At 34.2% G+C, this 15,450-nt stretch overlaps 1 protein-coding gene and 1 pseudogene across 1 annotated transcript; one reads left to right on the forward strand and one right to left on the reverse strand.

Annotated features, from left to right (window-relative positions):
* The first annotated feature begins 2,805 nt into the window (after window positions 1–2,805).
* On the forward strand, window positions 2,806–7,516 carry LOC128175357 (uncharacterized; annotated as a pseudogene).
* A 1,067-nt stretch (window positions 7,517–8,583) lies between these two features.
* Window positions 8,584–14,660, reverse strand: LOC128178448 (protein canopy homolog 2-like). Its single transcript, XM_052845616.1, has 6 exons — window positions 14,587–14,660; window positions 12,955–13,038; window positions 12,499–12,614; window positions 11,956–12,150; window positions 11,354–11,453; window positions 8,584–10,766 (listed from the first exon to the last, which is right to left on the reverse strand). Exons 2-6 carry the CDS (start codon window positions 13,034–13,036, stop codon window positions 10,588–10,590), a joined length of 672 nt encoding a protein of 223 aa, XP_052701576.1. The 5' UTR covers window positions 13,037–13,038; window positions 14,587–14,660; the 3' UTR covers window positions 8,584–10,587.
* Window positions 14,661–15,450: the final 790 nt, after the last annotated feature.

Raw genomic sequence — 15,450 nt, forward strand, 5'->3', positions numbered from 1 at the left:
TGGCTACAACCATGTAGCTTTCTTATAAAAATTGGTTTCGGGGTTCGTAAAATCAACTTGTATATTGAAACCCTCAGATTGTCATGAATTTATATCTGCTTGTTCCTATTTTTTTGGCTATTACATCAAATCATATAATTTTCCATAAAAACCAATTATCTTAAAAAGTTATAGACCCACACCCGTAAACACCAGCAGCAGAATTGGTCTCCTTTCAAAAATAGATATACCTCAGAAAGATTTCCTTTCAAGAGCATTTTGATCATTTCTCACAACCAGTGTGTGTCTGTTGAAAAAAAAATGAATAATAATCGCAGCGTTTGAAACTCAAAATCTGTCTCGCATTTGCTTAGGAAATATTCATTACATATTATTCTTTTTAAAACGTGGCTAATGCGTCCTGCATCCCGAGGATACGTCTTGTTTACTATGCTCTAGTTGTTAGACAAAACAATGTGCGAAATATTTCATACTTGTGCTAAAAATATATTCTTCTTGATAGCCTTATTTTCCTTACATGCAATTAGTTCAAACATTGTCATTGGGTCGACTGATTTCCACTTAACTTCCAAGTAGTTTATCCAGACCTTGACTTTTGTTTGATATCATGAACACTTCCGGTTTGGTTGTTCGGATTGTTGGCGATGATAAAGACGATACACTAATAGAAAAGAAATATTGTGTTAACCGCCTCTCCTTCGGACTGCTACATATTTAAAACAGTGGCGAAGACAAAATAAACAACAGATTTAAAGTGGGTACAACATGTCGGACAATTCAGACACCAACAATCCAACGGCTCTTTCTTTAATGATCATTTTGTCCATACTAAGAGGTTTTTCTTTTGAAACTATTACTAAAGACTAATATCAACTGCAAGAAGTTGCCAATTATATGAAGTACGGCCAGAAAAATACCACTTAATTGTTTTGACGTTTCCTGATTTTTTTTTTTTTTTTTTGCGTGGACCCTGAGGTCCACGCAGAAAATATATAAGCGAGGTTAAACCGGATGCTATGTGGAAAATTCAGCCTGCGCATGAGCTAGCCTGGTTCCTGTGCGTAATGGGTAGCTCAGGGAACCAGGCTAGCACACATTTATATGAATCGGGATCGGGATTCCGTGCCATATGCACACATAAGTTCAAAGGCGCTGTAATTGTAAAGTTGTCGGTAAACAGTACAGAAACAAAGTATTCCTTTAAAAGAAATGATCGGTATGTGATATGAACTGTCAGTATTATGAAATAAGTTAATGTTATGCCGAAACTACAACATGCATCAACTAGCATAATTTGCAATGTTTTGTTGTATGTAATTATAGTAGGCGAGGCTAGAGAACTTCCCGATTAAATTTTTTTTAAGCATTAAAGTATGATTGAATAATTATGTCACTGTATAAAAGTTAAAATCTCAAGAAAAATGCATCAAAATATGAAATTTTTAATTTACACAAAGCTCTGTAGTGTAAACGCATTGTATAGTTATGCATGACCTCTGACCCTGGTCCACCCCAACCTTACCTGGTCCAACCTACTGGAGCTCCAGTTCTGATCCTGCCGTATACCGCACTACACCTGTTACCCTGTTTTTCCTTATATATTTTTACCATTGTCTGTTGTCTGCCGCATATTGTCAGGTAAGACACCAGATATTTGAACTATATGTTTTGTAGTTTCTCGGCTACACAACATTGGCGTCGCCGGTAAACTTTTATCGTATTTTTTGTGTATTTTTGGATATTTTTGTCCACACGGCGATACACATATCGCCGGTTGGATTTTCTCGGTCAAATTCGTTTTTGAGCAATATATTTTTTTATATTTTGCATTGGACGTTTATTATAAGCGTCATGTGCGTTATTCCTGCAATTTGACCGGTAATTTCATGTTTTCATAGTGTTTTTTTGTCACGGCGTGCTGACAGTTAGCACGTGCGGCGTCGTGATATTTTCATATCGGAACTCAATATTGTCATTATTTTTTCTATTGTGTATTGTCGTTTGCTTGCGTTTTCATAAGCGTACTTAGAGCGAAATTTAGTATAGTTCGTCTTGTATTTTTGTCACTCGTGTTTCTGTAAACACGTGGGTGACCGTTTCTCATGCATGATAAGCGTGAATTGTAAACACGTGTCCAAAAGTATAAAATTTTCGTAGTTTTTCAATTATTTTTCGTATTTATGTAATGTATTGTCACACTCAAGCATTTATCTAACTTTGAAAGTCATACTTGTAGTTATTATTACCTAGAAAAGGTTTTTCTTATTTTTGACATTTGTTTACTGTTTCGGTCGTCTTGTCTGTCGCCATTTTTAGCGCCAAATCGACTGTGACGTTTTAAAGTGAAAGTAACTTTCACTTTCGGTTTCATTTTTCTGAAAACGTGTTTGTTTACATTAGACTAGTTAGTAGTTTATAGAATATATTTTCAAGCTTTAGTTAGTAGTTTTAAGTAAGGTTATTATATTGTTTGCAATGAACATTTACTTTATTCATTAGGAGAATTGATATTTTGAAATATTTTCTTGAACTTTTTTTGCTGCTGTTGCAGTATATCAGTTGTGGGCAGCATTATTTGATAAGTTCACAATATCATAAGGTCTTTTCATATCTGTTGACAATTAAATTGTATTAAATTAGTTGAACATATTATAAGTTCAAGTAGTTTGGGCTGTTATATTTGTTAATTTTTCAGATTTTTTAAAATTACACTTTAGGGTGAAAATTGTTTAAGAAAAAAAAAAGAGAATTTTTTTTTTTTTTTTTTTTTCTAAATTTTTCAAATTGTTTTTTCACTGAACTAGGTTATTATTGTTCAGTCTCTGTTTTAAAACAAATTTTTGAGTTAGAGATATTTCATTTATTTGTCAAAATTAGTTCAGGCTTTGAAAATACTAAAGTTAGAACTGATTACTTATGTGATCACCAGCATGCAGTCAACCATGCAGTCAATAATGGACAAATCATTGACTTACCATCAATATGATCAACAAGATGTATTCTAATCCAATCAACGTTGGATATATTAGTGAGGGGGTGAGTGCACAGAGTGCATTTCAGCAACCATTAGTAGGTCCAGTGTCTACAGGCCAACTTTCCCTGCAGACAGGTACAGTGCTACATGGTCATAATGCCCCTCCAGGATTCAACCAACATTACAGTGGAATCCCTGCACCATATGGACACCATATTCAGCTCAATACCCTCCACAAAGTGCTATTCTAAATCCATGGGGGGTAATGTCAGGTGTTTCAATGGGACCAGACAATAACACAAATATGTTAGTTGGAAGTTCTTCCATGACACAGGGAGGTTATTTACCATCAAATGTCAATGGAATGATGCCAACTGGATATACCGTTTCAAGGGCCACTGGAACAAGTTACACTGGTACATTTTCCCAGGCACAGGGTGGTTCGACTGGTTCCATATCACCAAGTGTTCAGGGGTTAATGATGCCATACCAAACAACATCAAGTCTAAGTGGATTTCCTTCCCAGGCACCAAGCAGTTTCCAGTCATCTGTTTCTCAGGCATCAGTACTACCGACCACCAGTGTACCCATACCACAAAGCGGCAATATACCATTCAATGGTCAGGGTACTATTGTCAACATAGTACCATCTACCACCAATATACCTATACAACAGGGTAGTTATGTACCATTTAATGGTCTGGAAACCAATGTCAATATAGTACCATCTACTACCAATGTACGCATACAACAGGGTAGTTATGTACCATTTAATGGTCTGGAAACCAATGTCAATAATGTACCACCTACAAACAATGCATCCATACCACAGGGTGGTTACGTACCAATAAGTGGTCAAGATATAAGTGTCAATAATGTACCATTTACCAACGGCGTACCAATACCACAGGGCATCTATATACCGATGAGTAGTCATAGTACGAATCTCAACATGGTACCAGGTACATATACCAACAGTACTCCTATACCACAGGGCGGTTACTTACCGATTAGTGGTCAGGGTACAAACATCAATAATGTACCACCTACAAACAATGCATCCATACCACAGGGTGGTTATGTACCAATTAGTGATCATAGTACAAATGCCAACATGGTACCACTTACAAACATTGCACCTGTGCCACATGGCGGTTCCGTACCATTCAGTGGTCAAGGTACAAACTTAAACCTGGTAACAGCCACTACACCACAAGCGGGTTACATTCCATGTACTGGTCAAGGTGTTGATCTCAAGGTTATGTCACAAACATTGTACCCACCAGTTCAATCAACACAGAACTCAAATACTTCCAACCAGTATGTGCCATGTACACCAAATCAGGCTATGCTAAACAGCACTAAACAACAGGTACTGACACACAATCATATTCAACCACCACCAGGATTCCAACAACTACAGTCACAACAGGTTTCACAACAGAGATATGCTCCGACATTGACAACACAAAATCAGCTGACACAACAGATTTACACTCAAGCATTACCAACACCAGTCAGCATTCAGCAGCAACAACAACACAACTTACAGACACTACTCAATCAGAAGACCACTCCAACACAGCAGTACACCATTCAACAATTGCAAAATGCAAGTCATCTTGGTCAAGTACATCAACAAACCCGAATGCGAGATGTACCATGTCAAATACTGCAAAATGTACCATGTCAAAATACGTGTATGGCACCAGCTCTGATGCAGGATCTTACTCCAGGCCTAACGGATCAAGTCAGTCCAACTCTGTTAAATGGCAGTGACATACCTTCCCCTGGAGCAGGTTTGACAGTTACGGGTAGCATTCAGTACCAAGTCAATCCGGCAAAGTTGCAAGGTGGTTATGAACCACTAATGGCTTCAGCCAGTGCTGAATCTATTCCTGGAAATGTGGAAAAGAGTTCCAAGATGCAGATGTTTTGCTACAATTCTGAGTCGGTCCAGACAGTGGGCGCTTTAAAACCGCTAACTGTTGAGGTATCTGACCAGGGTTCTTCTTCAGTGTCTGGCAATATCCTTTTAACAGCTAAAGCAAGTGTTTGTTCTGACCATGCACGGAACACACAACCCCATGGATCTAAGCAAACACTCATGTTATTGCAGCAGTGCCAACAACCACATATGCAAGGTGTACTTGCGCCACTCCTAGCACTTCAGTTGCCTCCTGAACAATACATGGCACAACCTCAACATCAGCCAATCATGTCGCTCTCACCACACCAACAGTTTGTAGAATGTTCACAAGAGCAGCAGATGACACTGACCACTATCGAGCAGCAACCTGCAACAATGCTTCCAAAGCAACAATTGTCAACCCTGCAATCATCCCCAGATCACGCTAACACAAAAAGTGGTAACATACACAATGATTGTGGTGAAGATGATAGGCAAGATGTTTGGAATGAACATGAAATGTCAGATCTTGCTGAGGCACTGACTGATGGAAGAGAGCAGCCAGAGGTGTTTGACACACCTGAAGAAGACGCTTTGCTGCGGACAGTCAAGAGACACTATGTTGAGGTCTATCAACGGCTGTCCACCCTGAAGAATCATGTCGACTCTTTGGTCATAGACATGCAGACCATCACAAAAGAAATGGAAGCAATTGATCTTGAGCAGAATCATCTGAAATATGACTGCTATACTCAGTCTGCTAGTAAGAAATATCTGAATATTTGTTAATAACTTATTGTGACTCATTAAGCAGAATGTTACATGTATCAAGACATTTGCAGCTGCTGATAAGTTTGTTATTGACAAAGCACTATGAACAATAAAATTGTTATACAATTGTAAGAGTAACCCAAATATGTAGACCTTATAATTATTATTTTAGTAAACATTGATTGTTTCCAAGCCAGTTTTCCCATTAGCTAGATACTTGGCAATTATATTAGTTATGTAGTACAGTATTTGCTAGTAGTTTTCCTAGGTTAGTATAAACAAAATACTGGTACAATATGCATTTGTTTCCATATGTAAGATATGCATCAGGTTCTGAACAAGTCAGGAGAATGTTATATGCATGTCACTACTGACGTTCAATATACTTAAATTATCATAGTACCAGTATGTTTTTCATGTACCTTGTATTTCAGTCGATGAAGAAGTTCGAGTTCCAAGATCAGGGTCACGTCACATTTATTGTTTATTATTACCAGTAACAATATACTTAGTCAATATGTGTCATTTAACATTTTATAGTTAACATATTCCCCGTCCATGTTTTCATATTTTTGGTTCATATTTTGATACAGTGTGTAGTTGAAAGAAGCATTCCTTTTCATGTAAAACTAGTTTGTTTTGTTATTTATTATACAAGAAATAATTGTTAGTCAGAGGGTGATTGTCATAATTAGATTTAATCCATTTTGTGCTTTGAATAATTGGTATTTTGATAGCTCTCCGTTACTGTTAAGTTAGTTAATCTACCGGTATATATAGGACACATCAGCTACTGCTTTAACATGCTCAAAGGCTTGTATAGACATACATACAGACAATTCCGGAATCTGACATAATGCAACAGAAGACCATTTCCAAGTTACAGAATGGTCAGCTAGATCAACAGGACTTTTCCGAAGTTCATGACGGAGCAGAATGTTCTGCGGATCATGAGACGGCGGACTAAGAATGTTGCATCTTTTAAAAACTCAGCTGTAAATTTTTCCATATGGATCAGAGCCTTTTTCCACACAGGCCCTCATTAGTTCTTGTTTATCTTGGTATATACCTACCTTCACTTCACCAGAATAAAGCTGCATTTGGACAATAATTTGTTGGTATATAATTGTACATACTGTATAAGTGTTTGTTAGTGGAATCTGATCACTCCATTACATAGAGGCCTTACCTTGCTCAGCATTGTCTGTACCCTAACTGTGAAAGGAGGGGAGGATCACCTTCAGCACCAGCACATCCTCAAGATATTTAGAAATATATGTCCCGTTTACTTAATTGACGAGACTGCATGCGATGAGCCAACTCCAGTACTCAAAATTCATATCTTTAGTAATATGTGCCTTAGGACGCTGATGTCCACAGTGCCATCACTTTGTAATGTTCCTGCTAAATTTAGGGCTAGATATTGTTCTGCCCAATTGAAGTAGGATTTGTACTTAATCTCGTTGTATATTTTCATATGGTAGTTTTAATAACTCCTCCAAAACTCGTTTAGAGAAATGTTAGCATATTTTTCAGTATCTTGTATTGTCAACCTTTTTAAAAAGAGATTACCTACTGTAGTATGTATACATTCATCTTTTAATTATAAAACGGGGAGGAGTGTAGTGTAAACGCATTGTATAATTGTATGTGTATTGTTATGCATGACCTCTGACCCTGGTCCACCCCAACCTTACCTGGTCCAACCTACTGGAGCTCCAGTTCTGATCCTGCCGTATACCGCACTACACCTGTTACCCTGTTTTTCCTTATATATTTTTACCATTGTCTGTTGTCTGCCGCATATTGTCAGGTAAGACACCAGATATTTGAACTATATGTTTTGTAGTTTCTCGGCTACACAACAGCTCTCACTGTATAGTTAACAAAGTAGTGCGAATCGTAATGTGTGCGCAAATAGTAGAATTCACCGAATGCCTGATACTATACATACAAACTTCATTCATAGATAGATCATAATTATTTTAGAAGTATGAATCCTTTCAATTCTGAGATAAAAAAAAAGAGTCAGGGCTATACATACATGTATACGTAATACAACGTACAAATTTAGTGGTTAAAAGCAGAGGGCTAGAGTCGGTGGAATCTCTGAAAATCTTAAGGCTTTTACGTTTTTGTTGGAAACACATGCAAATGGTCCACGTATTGTAGTCCTTTTTTAAAGGACAGCAACTTGTGTTATTCATATATGTCTCTGATTGTGACAAGATATTGCACAGGCTATATGTGTTTTGGGACAATCTTTTATTATCTACTTAATCTTTGTTTGACGGTCAGGGCGGGTGGACATTCAGGAGCTCTTTCATAACAACTAGTCCCCAGAATATTAAAATTGCATATAAACCCGATTATGAAATCAAATTACAGCAAAGATCATACAGGTAAGCGGTCATTTTAGCTCACCTGAGCCCGGGGTACAAATGAAGCCTGATCTCAAAGTCCCCGGAAGGTCTCACCTGAGCCCGGGGTACAAATGAAGCCTGACCTCAATGTCCCCAGAAGGTGTGGTCTATAACATCTGAATTAACTTTTTATACTTTCAACCTCTACGACGATGTATAAGTAGCATTTCAATTTTACCAAAAACAAATTAATAAAATCTTTTGTACGATTTAAAAGTTTTAATTTTAATTTAATGTTTAAACGATTTTGAGAAGTTTTTGTAACGTAAACTGCGTAGAATTCGGTTAGTCACACGTCATTGCATGGAAATTTACATGTAAAATATTCTAGACCTAGGGTGAAATGTTCTTGTAATTTATTTTTGGGTTGTAATTTTAGCAGTATGCGGTTATTGTTTAAAACATAGTTATCTCTATTCAATGGTTGAAGATTGAAATACATTAACAATAGATTATTGTTCCAATTCCAGGAAATTCTTCGAAATGATGTGAAGATGATTCGAGAATCATTATGAAAACTTTTATTAATGATTTCATATATTTGATTTTTTTATATACAAAAGTAATCAATATTTCCAAAAAAAATAAAAAATGAAATGCCATATATCAAATGATACACATGTATTCAATACACATGATTAAAGTATCAATTATGCAGAAGTTTTACATGATTCAAGAATGATGATCAAGATTCAAAAATATCTAACATAACAGTATTTCAAAATAATTTACCTAGTATTTGTTTTACTATACTGCTTATAGTGTACAAAATGGTAATATTTCTTCCAAAACATATCTGTTTCTCCAAAAAAATAAAATAATAATAACAGAATATAATTTCACAAAACTAATGATCAGGAAAGATGAAATAATAACCTTCAAAAGTTTCAATTTTGAACTTCAAATTGAAAATAAGAGACCAATAATTTAAAAACTTATTTTTTAAAATATTTTTTGAGTGGGGATTTTCATTAGAAACAACACTGAATTAATGCAAGCCTGAAAGACAATGTAAAACTAGTACCATGTACTTTTTTACCCAGAAATGCAGAACAAATGGAAAACAATGTATGCTGAAATCATGATACTTCATAATCATAATGTTATACCTAATGTAATAAATAAAATCACTATCTTTATGTGCATGCTATTTAAAACTATATATGCAGACAGACCATTACCCACGATAAGTAAAGAGCATGGATAAATAAATAAGTTGAATACTTTTCATACAAGTAATGAATATGATAAATTTATATAACTAAATCAAACACACTTTTTTTCTATCAAAAGACAATCAAGAAACCATTTTTAAATCAATCTACTTCTATACTGATAAAAAAAATATAATATTTCTAGATCAAATGGCCTGCCTACTTGTATCTGTGCTTTACATAATTTGCATACATACATTTAATCAAGTACTTCATTATAATTCATACAGTTATTGCAAAATCTCATTTCTAGAGGTCCATCAAATAAGGTACAGATAATGACCAATCAGTGGCCAATGACAGACTTGTCAACATAAAAAAGTTATCTTAAAAATGAAGACCATATACAGGTTAATTTCTTAATCATTTCGAAGCTTATTCATCTTGAAGATTGGTGGAACCTGCTTAGAGCTATTATATTAATGAAGAATTCTACATATTTTTTTCTGAATAAGTACAGCCATTCCCTGCCCACAATTGTCATTTCTTCATGTACACCTTATTCATTCGTAATACATTCTAGTTAATGCCAAACGAAATCTACAATTATATACACGTGCAAGTAAAAAGAAATTTTACATACCATGTAATAATCCTATTGTAATCAGTAACAAAATATATCTATTTTCAATTTTTCTTGTACATATGATTTTTTGTTTAAAATATGGGATCAAGAAATAGTTTGATGAACATGTTCATATTTAATAAACATACAAATATCTGATCCATTAATTTGATTAGAAGGAATTCTTTCAAAGGCCTGTGCCTACCAAGAACTGATTGGTCAATCAAAACAGTTTGTTAAAATATTTTTGAGTAAAAACTGCTTTTTAGATTAAAGCCTGTGTGTAGTTCCAAATACTGTGGAATCATTTGAATTCAAGGTGGCACAATTTTTGTGGTATTACTGGGTAGCCCTCCTCTACAAATTAACATCGTCGATGAAAACAAATTTACAAAGAGCTGTCTTTCTAACTGAAACTGAAAACCAAAGCATCAATGAAATTACATCCCCAGGAATAAGCAAAACCCCCCCCCCCCAATTTAAATGAATCCACAGTATGTGTATCAATGATATTTATTAGCAGGGAATGTATTTTTAACACCATGGGTGGTGTGTCAACATTGACCTATCAACAGAAAAATTATGCATATAGATATTTCTATAAACCAAAATTCATACTCTATACATAGGACAGTGTATTAATGAGGCATGAGCACAGAATCATTTCATTGAGATCAGTGTGCCAAAGAAAGACAACTCTTCCATCTGTAACCATCTATTTGCTACTGCTATCATAACTCCTCTTTGTTGTCTTTGTTTTCACTTTCCTCTTCTTCCTCTTCAATCCCTTCATCTGTCTCATCTTCTTCTTCCTCCTCCTCATCTTCCCTTTTATCTTCCACCTTTTGAGATTCCTGTACGGGGCCTGGCTCTGGCATGGGTGTGTTTAAATCTTCCTCCGAGCAGTACCCTGCATACGAGGAAAAATAATACACAATTTAGACTGAACGGTGACAACAGTTGCCCCTAAAATTAGCTATTAACGACTATATAATAAGGAGATTTAAAAACACCTTAAAGCTATACATTTAATTGCCTCTGAATTTACATGTCAGTATCAGTTGAAGGCGCTTGTGTGGATCAATTCAAGTTACATTATATGCACTGCAGATTCCTAATTAAACGCAAGGAATTAATATCCGCGTAAAATCGCAAGGAGCACCATTCGCAAATTAAAATCTTGCCGTTATTCTTTGAGAGTTTGGAACTATGAGAAATCAAGATAAAAGGTCCGCTATCGCGATTTTATATTGTCGCGATTTGATACAAAACAGCAGGATTGCGGAATTAAGTACTTGCGTTATATAAGGAATTTACAGTATTGCATGGAAAAAAAGTAATCTAAAGATCCATCAGCGTGTGTTGTGGTAATGGTACATACATGTATACTGGTAGTTCGCCACCACATTTTTGGAAAAATATCCAGTGGAGATTGTCCAGTTATATTTTTTCAACAGAATACTGCGATGACATCACAATGAATCTAATCAGCCATACCTGCAATGTTTCCACACACTTTCTGCTCCACAGCTGCAAGTTCTCCATCTCTGAAGGCTCGAATTATCTGATCTTCATACTCCTCTGCTATTGTTTCACACTACAAAAATTAGAGCACTATATATACCTAAATGGATGGAATCTGAATACAATATTGTCTCTGTGTTTAAATATTTACATTTTCCAGTGTCTTTGTTTGAGATAACACTACGAATTGATTTTGTAATGTCTAGTCAAATCTATTTCATCAATGAAGTTTTTAAGATTTAATCAAATAATTGCTAAAAATTATATAAATATAAGTAACATTAAGGAATCAATCTTTGAATATTATGAGGTGATTAAATATGGTCCCATGCAATCAAACCTATTGAAAGCTCTTCAAGGAATGATTCCTTATTCCTTAAATAAGTTCTCTGAATATAAACAGTAGATTTTTAATGGATACGGGTTGATTTCATGCTGCATTAGTGATTCTATTTCCAATCATATTATCATCACATGTATTTTTTTAAATTGCATATGAATTTACTTTTTCAAATTTTGGCAATATAAACATACATTTCTTAAGACTTTAGATCGTCTTTTGAGTCAATACATACTGTGTGTGTGAGTAACTTCATGCCCTCCATTGTAATATGGATATCTTTGAGAACTAAAGGTTTGCCATCCCTAGAAACCATTCTCACAACACTTTTCTTTCCTAGTTCATTTTTGGTATTACCATACTGTCTAAATTTTTCACAGATGGTTTCAAACACTTCTGTTAAGTGAATTTCAGATCTTGCTAAGGGAACCTTAAAAACAAATAAATACCAGGTATAAACTACATTAGATCTAAAATGTCAACATTTAGTCAGTTAATAGATGGGTTTTTTCATGCATCTAAACATACAGTAGTTTACATGTAGTTTTTAAACACCTGAGCCCCAGGTTGAATTTTTGAGCAAATAAAATTAAAGAAAATGAACATTATTTTTTTGTGCACTAGTAATTTCTAAATTACATTATTTTCTTCTTTTAAATCGACATTTATAAAATCTAAGACTTATTTATCCCGTTAAAAATATAAATACACTTGTTACAAATTCAATCAGTTGAAAATGCCTTTATAGAGGCATCAACTAGAAATGCATTGAACAAACCTCAACTACTTTCTGGTTCCCTTTTGAATCAACTCTAAAACTTCCAACTTGAACTTTCTGCTTTGAATCAACCAAAGAAATACTGTGGTTGACTTCATCAACAAGTGCTCTGCACACTGCAAAAATACAAAACATTGATTAGTGGAAGATATCAAAAGTTATATTTGCTGAAAAAATTTTATACAAAAATTTACATGTATGGTCATAAAGTTTGTAGGCACTTTGTCCATAAAAAAAAAATAAATCTATCGATATTTTTTACTTAATTCATTAATTCAAGGGTTCACAAAACAAAATTTTTACATCTCCCTTCTCATGATTTCTTTTATGCTTTTGGTTTTTTCATTATACTATATTTCTTGCTTATTTTTAATGTCATTTACACCAATGCACAGCATAATTTATTAATATAGATCTTTCTCTTTTTGCATAAGTTGTCCATATTTATAGTAATACCTGCACAGTAAATATCATCATCTCTCTTAGCTTCCAGAGTTAAAAAGGAAAGGAGGAAAACGTATATGTAAAGTATGTCCATTTCTGAAACACAATAAACTAAATGACTGTTTGACAACTAGATGTGTATGTATTAAAGCATATATATGAAATTATTTTAAAATCATTTTGAACATCATGCTCAATCTGCAGTTTTTGCTTCATTCAGCAAAAAAAATATGACACAAAAAAGTATGTACCTTTAGCTTTAACTCGGGGCATAATATCCCTTGCATGCAGGACCCATTCCCAACTGAAAATTTAATTGACTGTTTTTTCCCACAAGTCTAAATGAAAAATTCCCAAAATAACTGTGTCTAAGTGTTATAAAAGATAGGATGCTGAATTTGTAGTATGACTCCTTATACACGTAAATCAAAATATCCGAGTGTTCTGTTGAGTGTGGTTTGATAAAACATTAATTTAATGATAGCTGCAGGTCTGTACCTCCCGGTCTAAAAAAAATTTGGATGGACTACCTGGGAGCTACAGTGCCAACCATAAAAAAAATTGTATATTTATATTGCACACGAAAACGTGTGCTAGTTTTAAGCTGATTACTACGCAACTTCTGTGAAAACAATTGGTACCATTAAATTCTTCAGGCAATATTAATATAATGTTCACATTGTCTCTTTACTTGGCTCAGACTTTCTCTGGAGCATGCTACTGACCTCGGAAAATCAAGTAAGTTAAATTTACATTAAGATCGAGAGTCACCATTTTTACATAATGGTAACAAACTGCACCAACTCACTTCACGAGGCTGGTGATGGTGTTTAAAAGATTATCAGAGGCAAGTAAAGATCAAGATGCTATCAGTAGTAAATTGCATGGAAAATTAAATGGTATTAATTGTTTTCACAGAATTTGCGTTAATTATAATAAGATTAATCAGTTTAAAGCTAGTGCACTTTTTTGTGTGCAATAAATATACAATTTTCTCAATGGGTGGCACTGTAGCTCCCAGGTCATCCATCCAATTTTTTTCAGACAGGGAGCTACAGACCTGTAGTTAATTTAATGACTACACACATATATGTAATTATTAATATGCTAATAAAAAAATGAAAACTGACATGTACCGAATTTTTGTTTTAGCATAGAGCCATTTTTCCTATAAAAAGAGGATCTTAAGAGCAACTAAATTATCCCAATTGAAGTGGTACAGGGTCCTGTACCAAAAAGGATCAATTTAGCCCTTTAACTTTTTGTTCCTTTAAATGTAACGTGTTATTTGTATCTATAAAATCTACAAAAAGTTTTTAGCAGTTTAAAAATTCCTGTAATCTTGTATGAATAATGTAATATAGCTTTAATTAGTAGGTCCGCAAAAAGTATTCTATAAATTCTAAATAATGATATTTGTATTCAACAACATAATCCTCTATTTCTAATTGTTACACATTAGACTAACTGATAGGTATGATGTGGTCGTTTTTGATTGGTGAATTCAGGTACGAGACTTTCACCGATTCACGCTTTTTTAAAGGGTTATTTCAAAAAAATTACATAAATCCAACAGCAAAAATTGCGTAATTTTTCTGATTTCGTAACGATCAAATATTTTAAAACAGGCGATAACGGCATTACCTTCACTATTTTGTAGTTTGTAGTTTTCTCAGGTTTGTGTCGGCAGGTGCCTTACTTGCACTTTCAATTTTATCTACCGCTTATAGCATAAAATATTGATATTTTTTGTTTTTATATTACACTTAGAAAACATACAGTATTAATTATCCATTTTTCTTAATATGTTTTACGGTGTGACCGTTGGGGCGAGCGCAGAAGGAACCACACATCTGTCATCATTGTTAAATGCAACCCGTGGACTTGCCCTAACCAAAAAACTTTGGTTTTGTCTCGAAAACTTTTACCACCGCAAGGAACCCGAAATTATCAAACTTTTATTCCAATGGCCCCTTCCTAGTCTTATACACTTAAACAAACTACCACTGAGCATTAATAAAATGTTAAACAGACTTACATTGTATTAAAATATTTTGATAAACACAACGCCGTTTTTTTTATGTAGATACAATTATGTTTTATCTTTTCTTTACCTTTTAATAATGATCATTAAAATCAGTAAAAATAAATTTTGTTTGTTATTTCTCATTTTGTTCCTTGTTGTAAGCCGTGTTTTAATTATTTTCCTCAGTGACATTAATTTTGTTTTAAATCTTTTTAATTTTTGTACGCTATATAAGCGTTGTAGACATGTGCCCTCACCCCTTTCTTAGTGTGTGATATCCAATATTATTTGACCACATATGCAACTATATAACAAATACATGTACCGGTAGATATTTTAACAGTTCAATTCTTTTCATTTATCTATTCATTACAAAATGACGTGGCTGCACGTAGATCTAATAATGATTAGACTTTTCTTTCTTGATAATTTTTTGTCACCTGCCTAACGTATGCATATATGATTGGATCAATTTGACAATA

This window comes from Crassostrea angulata, chromosome 3, assembly GCF_025612915.1.
Source record: "Crassostrea angulata isolate pt1a10 chromosome 3, ASM2561291v2, whole genome shotgun sequence".
Classification (NCBI taxonomy): domain Eukaryota; kingdom Metazoa; phylum Mollusca; class Bivalvia; order Ostreida; family Ostreidae; genus Magallana; species Magallana angulata.

Coding starts and splice junctions, on each gene's coding strand:
- LOC128178448 (XM_052845616.1), bottom strand. CDS start 13,036: ATGGACATACTTTACATATACGTTTTCCTCCTTTCCTTTTTAACTCTG. Junction 12,615..12,954: donor TGATGATATTTACTGTGCAG/GTATTACTATAA, acceptor GTATTTTTGCAG/TGTGCAGAGCACTTGTTGAT. Junction 10,767..11,353: donor AGTGTGTGGAAACATTGCAG/GTATGGCTGATT, acceptor CCTCGTATGCAG/GGTACTGCTCGGAGGAAGAT.